General features: G+C 39.7%; 1 protein-coding gene across 1 annotated transcript; it reads left to right on the forward strand.

The window, feature by feature from the left end:
• Positions 1-1,255: 1,255 nt before the first annotated feature.
• LOC117121131 lies at positions 1,256-2,351 on the forward strand. The gene has a single exon (XM_033266232.1). The coding sequence runs from the start codon at positions 1,256-1,258 to the stop codon at positions 2,222-2,224; it is 969 nt and encodes a 322-aa protein (XP_033122123.1). The 3' UTR covers positions 2,225-2,351.
• The last annotated feature ends 6,369 nt before the right edge of the window (positions 2,352-8,720 follow it).

The raw sequence follows: 8,720 nt of genomic DNA on the forward strand, positions 1-8,720 counted from the left end.
ATTAAATGTTTTCGCCAATCCCGATTTTTCAATTTTCCGCTCGCGACGACCATTCTCATCATCAGTTGGCTGTGTTAACATCTCGTTACGGTTGAGTGAATCAGCTGACTCCCTGTCTAATGCAAAATTCACGAAACAAAAACTGGGGCAAACTGTTATTTTACACATAAATGAGACATTTTCATAAGTGAAAACCCATATAAATGAAAGAACGGCCAAAGTTACGTTGAAATATCTAAAGTTTAACACGATTTTGTTATGGGGTTACCGAATGCAAGCATTTGAAGTCGGTCCATTTTAGGAAATTCCCTATCTTTTAACACTAGCTTAAAATCCTGTAGCACCAGTTCACGAGCCTCGTTTTCGAATATCTTGCTCCAAATTCAATTGACATCACGTTCTTTGTTGTCCCCCATCCCTCTATTGTATATGAAACATTCATTCTACGATATCAGCAGCTCTGCTACTTCAGGGCCAACATGAGATGGCGCACTAGCCACCGTAAAGCATAACGCTACTAAAACCCGTGAAGTCCCGACGTGTGTGTGTGTGTTCTTCGTTCAAGGTTTTTGGTAAATAGGTTTTACCTTATTAGTTTGCCTTTAGGGTATTATTAAAATTGTAGGTCTATAATAATGTTTAGTTTGAGGATTTTCCAGTCACTGTGACCCAGCTTTAGGCCTACTTATGGAAGTGACTATTGTATTTTGCTCCATGTGTGTACTATCGGTCGCACTTCAGAGAGGCAAAGAAAGCTGTTTGTTTCCAGCTTTGGGCACGTTTCGCTGTAGGCCTACTTATGGAAGTGACTATTGTATTTTGCTCCATGTGTGTACTATCGGTCGCACTTGAGAGAGGGAAAGAAAGCTGTTTGTTTCCCTACTACACAAATTCAAGAAGGAATTATGTTAGCTTCTTCATTTTTTACTTGGTAGGAATGTGCGCATAATGATTAACTACCATTAATTTCTTAAAACGTGCTCGCAGAGCAAGCTGTTGGTCTCCGTAACATAGCCCTAATATAACAATAGGATCTGACGTAACACTTTTTGTGGCGTCATGACCATACAGGGGCCTATCTAGCTACAAACAGTATGGTATGTATGGCATGTGGGCTTTTATTGGATTGGTTACGGTTATGATTTTAGGAGCCGTGTTGAGCCACAGACGTTATGGTTTGGTCTAGTCCATAGTGGTTAGGTATCGATAGTATATCATTTTTTTTTATATTCCTTTTTTCCAGACTGTTATTATGATGACTGAGCAAAACGAGACACCGTTAAGTAGTTCTGCTACACTCAAGGACGAGTTAGTTAGTTCTATGTCAAGCATGGTGACGGACATGAAAAATGATATTATGCGCAATGTTAAAGACCTCCTCTATGCGAGAGAAGAGATCAGGAGTGACGATGACGATCACACAGACCTGGAAGATGAGTTTCCAGCCGCTCAGGCAGTGCAAAATATCGATGATTATGCAAAGGAACGAGAACAAATTCCTGAGGTAGACCAACACAGTGGGTTTTCAGACTTGCCTGCTGAGTTCAGTACTGCTGACCCCACAGGACCGGCTGTCGACGTTAAACTGACTGCAATTGTCTCTGACCTCATTGGCGGTAAACTACCTAAGAAAAAGTTGGCCGAGCTTGTGACTAAATACCCAAGGCCTCAGAATTGTGAGAGTTTGGTGACGCCAAGGATAAATCTACCAATCTGGGGACAGATGAAGCCGGGATCCAAGGCGGTGGATGTTGGTTTGCAAAAAGCACAGACCCTATTTATGAGCTCCATGTATGCTTTACTACGAGCATGCCAAGAGTCGTCGGGAGAGATGAGGACCATACTTACTCATTCACTTGTACTTTCGTTGGCGGCTAATCGTGAGTTGAATTTAAAACGACGCGAAATGCTCAAACCAGATCTGAATACACGGTTTGCAGCATTATGTGGACCATCGACTCCAATAACGAAAGATCTCTTCGGGGACATTTCTAAGCAAATCGACGACTTATCTAAGGCCAATAGAGTAGGCGAAAGAGTAGCAACCAGCAGGAGAGCACGTGTCAGGAGCTACCAGCCATATTCAGGAGCTAGACGTTATGGAAGTCGACAAGGTTCGCAGTTCAAGTCGAACTATCGAGGTTTTTTAGGCGGACGAGGCTCCCAACTACGAACCACTCGGGGGCGGGCAGCTGCGCCGCAAGTGAAGAGGAGCCGAGACTAGGAAAAGAGGTTGGTTATATGGGTAAGATTGGCTTGTTAGTTAGTAATCAGACACCTTTTGTAGCTGGTCAATTGAGATTTTGCGTAGATCGATGGAATGATATTACCTCTGACTCATTTATTTTGTCATGCATTCGCTATTGTACAGTCGAGTTTGATTTTATGCCTTTTCAATTGGGTTATAATCTTCATCCCGAAGCTAAATTTTCCCCCACTGAGCAGCAAGCAATTGATGCTGAGATCGCTAATTTCCTAGCCAAACAGATTGTTGAGCGCTCCAGTCCGGAGTATGGTGAATTTATTTCCCCTATTTTTCTCCGCCCAAAAAAGGAACCGGGCAAGTACCGGATGATCTTTAACCTTAGTAAACTTAACGAGTTTGTTACATACCGACACTTTAAAATGGATACTCTGGAGGCTGCGATTAAGTTGATGAGCCCCTCCTGTTTTATGACGTCCATTGATCTGCGAGACACGTATTACTCGGTACCAATTTCAGCGAGTCATAGGAAGTTCCTTAAATTTATTTGGCGAGGTCTACTTTACCAGTTTACTGCACTACCCATGGGTCTTTCGAGTAGTCCGCGTATCTCCACCAACATTTTGAAACCGGTGTTTGCTATGTTACGAGGTAGATATGGGCACTCTTGCCTTGGGTATATCGATGACTCTTTTTATACTGAGACCACCGCTGTTCGGTGTGAAGAAGCCACATTTCGCGCAGCGACCTTGTTTTCTCAGTTAGGTTTTATGGTTCATTCTACTAAATCGGTGTTTGAACCTACGCAGAGGTTAGAGTTTTTGGGGTTCCAGTTAGACTCCGTCTCAATGACTGTTTCGGTTACTAAATATATAAAGCCGCCAGGATTGTCGCTTTTTGCAATAAGGTCCTCTCTGGTAGCATTTTCCCCATTCGAGACATAGCGTCTTTTGTCGGCACTCTTGTGGCAACTTTTCCCGGGGTTGAATTTGGACCGCTGTTTTATAGATGCCTTTCTCGGGATAAGGACGCTGCTTTAAGGAATAGCGCAGGGAATTTTGACCGTTCCATGTCATTATCAGCAGAGAGTAGAATTGAGATTGAATGGTGGAGGAGATCCTTACCGCTAGCTGTTAGGAAAATTGATCATGGGCCAGCTCAACGTATAGTTTACACTGATGCTTCCCTTATTGGCTGGGGTGCGAAATCTAATGATTCAGATACCCAAGGTTTATGGTCCAAAGAAGAAGCTTTGTATCATATTAATGTGCTGGAAATGTTAGCTGTTCAGTTTTCCCTCAAATCCTTGTTTAACCAGGTTCACGATGTCCACATTAGAATCAAAGAGCTCAATCACATAGCGCATAGAGGCTTTTTCGCATGATGCGCTCTACAAGTCCAACTATTATTATTATAGCACTACAGTAGTTTCGTATATCAACAGCATGGGAGGCTTCAGGTCCCCGTCGTGTGACTCGGTCGCTAAAAGTGTTTGGCTCTGGGCTATTGATAGACACATTTGGCTTTCGGCTGCATACATGCCTGGTGTCGAAAATGCTGAGGCTGACCGTTTATCTAGAATTTTTAAAACCGAGTTAGAATGGCTGCTAAACCCGCGCATTTTTCAAAAGGTCGTACACTTTTTCGGGCTGCCAGACATTGATTTGTTTGCGAGCAGACTGAACAAACAGGTTTCGCTTTATGTATCATGGAAACCAGACCCGCAAACTTCTATTATCGATGCATTTGGCGCCGATTGGTCAAATTTTTCTAATTTTTATGCGTTTCCTCCTTTTTGTCTCGTTGCTAGGTGTCTGCAGAAGGTCATGATGGAGCAGGCAACAGGAATTATAGTGGTCCCCATGTGGAACACTCAAGTTTGGTTTACAAGGTTACTGAGTCTTCTAGTCGAGCCGCCTAGGTGGGTGCGAGTAACCAAAGACGTGTTAATTCATCCGATTCAACATCAGACCCGTCATCCACTGTGCCAAAAACTCAGACTAATGGTATGCAAAATATCAGGCAGAGCATCGCTAAGCATGGCATTCAGACAGACATTACAGACATCATCATGTGCTCCTGACGACGGGGGACCCAAAAACAATACAATTCCTACATCAAGAAATGGCATACGTTTTGTTTACGAAAGGAAATTGATTTGGTGCGACCCCATGTAACAGATATTTTAAAGTTTTTACACAGCCTTTTCAGAGAAGGTATGTCATATTCAACGATTAATACAGCCAGATCGGCGTTTTCCAATTACTTATCAGAATTTTCTATGGAATCACGATGCCAGTTGACAAAGCACCCTTTGGTTTTACGGTACATGAAAGGAGTCTTCAATTGTAGACGACCTGTGCCCAGGTATTCTGTTCTAGTCGAGCCGCCTCGGTGGGTGCGAGTAACCAAAGACGTGTAAATTCATCCGATTCAACATCAGACCCGTCATCCACTGTGCCCAAAACTCAGACTAATGGTATGCAAAATATCAGGCAGAGCATCGCTAAGCATGGCATTCAGACAGACATTACAGACATCATCATGTGCTCCTGACGACGGGGGACCCAAAAACAATACAATTCCTACATCAAGAAATGGCATACGTTTTGTTTACGAAAGGAAATTGATTTGGTGCGACCCCATGTAACAGATATTTTAAAGTTTTTACACAGCCTTTTCAGAGAAGGTATGTCATATTCAACGATTAATACAGCCAGATCGGCGTTTTCCAATTACTTAGCAGAATTTTCTATGGAATCACGATGCCAGTTGACAAAGCACCCTTTGGTTTTACGGTACATGAAAGGAGTCTTCAATTGTAGACGACCTGTGCCCAGGTATTCTGAAACATGGGATGTCGATATAGTTCTAGAATTCATCGCATGCATGCAACCGCATGATGCACTAACGCTTAAGGAACTTTCGATGAAGTTGGTTACACTAATGGCTTTAACATCCGGACAAAGATGTCAAACATTAGTCGGTTGCGATAATAAGTTTATGAAAAAACAGAGGAATATTTTTGTTTACCTTGACCGAAAATGTTAAGCAGGATAGACCTGGCAAAGTAACAGCCTCGGTTATGTTTAGGAAATATCATAAAGAGGAATTATGTGTACGCTACCCTGGAAAGTTACTTGGAGCGTACACGACTATTGAGAAATGAATTTAGTTCAAAACTGTTAGTTTCTTATGTCAAACCATTTAAGCCTATTGGAGCTAGTACTGTAGGCAGGTGGATAAAATTACAATTCGGACTTGCTGGTATAGACACTACCAAGTTTACTGCTCATAGCACACGGGCAGCAAGTGTGAGTAAAGTGAGCAAATCGGTACCGATTGATATTATCGTTAGGCCTATTGGATTGTCATCTGACTCAATGTTTAGAAAATTTTACAATAAGCCTATCGTGACAACAAATATGTTTGATAAGGCAGTGTTAAAATAAATAACGTTCGCAGAAGTTGAACTTTGTGTCTTGTGGTTCTTATTTTTCCTTGAGTCCATTCATGCTTTAAAGCCTCATGTTGGCCCTGAAGTAGCAGAGCTGCTGATATGGTAGAATTAAAAATTAAACGAGCCTTACCTGTAAGGTGAAGTTTGATAGCGATTCTACCAGATCAGCAGCGGCACCTCAGGGTTAACATGAGAGGGCGCACTAGTCGCCGTGATCTGGTAGAATCGCTATCAAACTTCACCTTACAGGTAAGGCTCGTTTAATTTTTAATTATTTCAAACCCGCACTTGGCCTTTATTAAAGTTAAGGTTAACGTCGTGCGGCGAAAACTACCGTACCTAATAAAGGTCCTAATACGGATCCCTGTTGTACACCACACGAAATAGTACTTGCTAACGATTTGAAGTTATTAATTTGAACATATTGTTTTATATTTTTAAGATAACTGGTAAACCAATCGAAACAAACCCCTCTAATACCCTAACGAAATGTTTAGAATTTATAATACCATGGTTGACAAGATCAAAAGCTTTAGAAAAATCAAGAAAGGGTGTACTTAATAAAAGTTTGTTATTGTCAAACGCTTTATTACCAGAATTCGTGAGTTCTAAGATAACATGTGTGGTGGTATGATGTTTCGAAACCCAAAATGATGATTATTAAGCAAACGATTTTCAATAAATAATTATAAAGATGAGTATGGGAGCCTCGCAAAATAAAGCAACGCGTATACGAGTGGACAAAAGAGATAATTACAGTACATCAATATCACGAGATAAACCGACGCAAACAAGTAGAACATAAACGTCGGAAAACGAACCCTAATTCGCGAAATGGAATCGTCCAACATTTTTGATCAGTATCTTGACCCACTCGTCGGCAACGCGAAGAGATTTTAATCCCCAACCACGCGTTGTAGACGGGTATACGCGTTGCTTTATTTTGCGAGGCTCCCTATGCATTAATTTCTCAGTTATTTTTGAAAAAATAGGTAGAATGGTAATTGGTCTGTAGTTAGTAAATGTGTTTCACCTTTTTTGTTAGTGTAATCTTCTCTTTGACAACATTATTATTATTATTATTATTATTATTATTATTAATATTATTATTATTATTATTATTGTTATTATTATTATTATTGGCTTTCCCTAGCAGTAGCAGGAAAAGCAATTTTTTTTTTGTTCTGATTTTTATTTTAAATGCATATACTTTTTCCTATCTTTTTGCAGTGTTTTTCTGCCCTGCACTTCGGTCACTTTCCATGCTTGGATCTTTACCAAACTTTATCCAACATAGACCACATACCAAAGATGCGCTGCGTAAAACTTAGTGACAATCCGGCGTGGGGTGTGGATGTGAGAAACAATTAAAGCGATTTAAAGGCAAACACTCCACGAGAGGTATTTTAAAAGCGGATAATCACTCTGATGCTTCTGGAAAGTTTCACCAAGCTAGAAGGAAGACATTATTATGTTTTGTTGGCTATCCTAAGTAGGGGTATGAAGAACATTCTAAGAAAAACGTCCTGGACCAGATATTTCAAAAACAGATAAACTGATCTGAATGAAACTTACAGGACAGTTTAACCAGGTTACAAGGAATAAATTACTTAGTTTGAGTGACGATCCAGTTTTTGGCGCAAATTTGGGGGGTCATTTAAAGTTCTAACATCACACACCTGATATCTCTAAAAACCTGTCAATGAATTTAAATGAAACTTTCTAGAATAGTTTGTCATGGTCCAATAATCAAATTATTAAATGTTGGTGACGATCCGGAGTAGGGTGTGGATATGAGGACTATTCAAAGAAATACGTTCCAGACCAAATATTTCTAAGACTGGTTAACTAATCTAAATAAAATTTTCGGGAATATTTAACAGAGTTACAAGTAAGGCATTATTACATTGTGGTGACGATCTGGTTTCGGGTTTGAATGATGAGGGTCATTTAAATTATAACGTCCCAGACCTTAATATTTCAAAATAGTTATCGATTTTGGTGGCGATCCTAAGTAGGGTGTGGATATGACAACCATTTAAATATTTTTTTGGGGGTGGGGGCAGTTGTTGATTGAATTATATAAACGCGTTTAAACCGGCAGCAGGTAGGTTAAAAGCAAAATTACCTTGATACGCATGAAAAATTTCACTTTCCATCACTGAATTCGCTATGAACTTAAATTGTAATGACCTACGCAGGGTATGCTCATATATCGCGCAATGGCTATGAGTCTCCGTATCACCATCACTATTACCATTGCAGCTATAGTTTGACTACTACCGTCATATTCGTTATCCTGTTAATTTTTTATTTACTTTTCTTTTTTTAGAAATAAACATTGTCTTTGTTCTAATCTAGTTTTCTTCTTCCATCCCGTTTTCCTATTTGTATTTTGCACCGAGTTTTTCTGACCTTCACTTTTGTCACTTTCCGTGCTTGAATCTTCTTCAAACATTTTCCATGCAAAGACCATATCAACGATGTGCACATAAAATTATGACATCATTCTACATATTTTGAATATTAATGGCAGTCACAGTTCAAATTACCCTGAGGTCTGGTTGGCTTTTATGTATACGAAATATGAAATACGAATTAGAATGTGTGTCAATATTATAGCTGTATAGTATTTAAAAAAAAGACAACTATATTATTTATAATACCAGGTACCATCGTACCATAATATGTTTGTGAAATAATAATAATGTGCTGTAGGATAAAGAGTTAGTACAGGAATTCATTCAATTTTGAGTAGCTAAAATTACAGAAAAAAAAACAGTGTTGTGCCTTGGATTTACGTTATTCTACCAAATGCGACTACTTAGATCTTTAATTAATTCTTTTCTTATTTAATTTTATACTGCCAGCTTCAAGCAATGAACCAGTTTTTGTCAAGTGTGACTTCGAAGATCCAAGTATTTGTAACTTTGAACAAGGCACATTTGACGATTTTAATTGGACAAGAATAAATGGACCAACGCCTTCTTTAAACACTGGCCCCGATTATGACCACACATATGGAGGTTTATCACTTGGTAAATAAAAACCGATATG

Source organism: Anneissia japonica, unplaced genomic scaffold (genome assembly GCF_011630105.1).
Source record: "Anneissia japonica isolate Jap-2015-1 unplaced genomic scaffold, ASM1163010v1 scaffold708_len118720_cov121, whole genome shotgun sequence".
Lineage (NCBI taxonomy): Eukaryota > Metazoa > Echinodermata > Crinoidea > Comatulida > Comatulidae > Anneissia > Anneissia japonica.

Bases quoted from the DNA above. Each gene is read 5' to 3' on its own strand.
- LOC117121131 (XM_033266232.1), top strand. From the start codon at position 1,256: ATGACTGAGCAAAACGAGACACCGTTAAGTAGTTCTGCTACACTCAAG.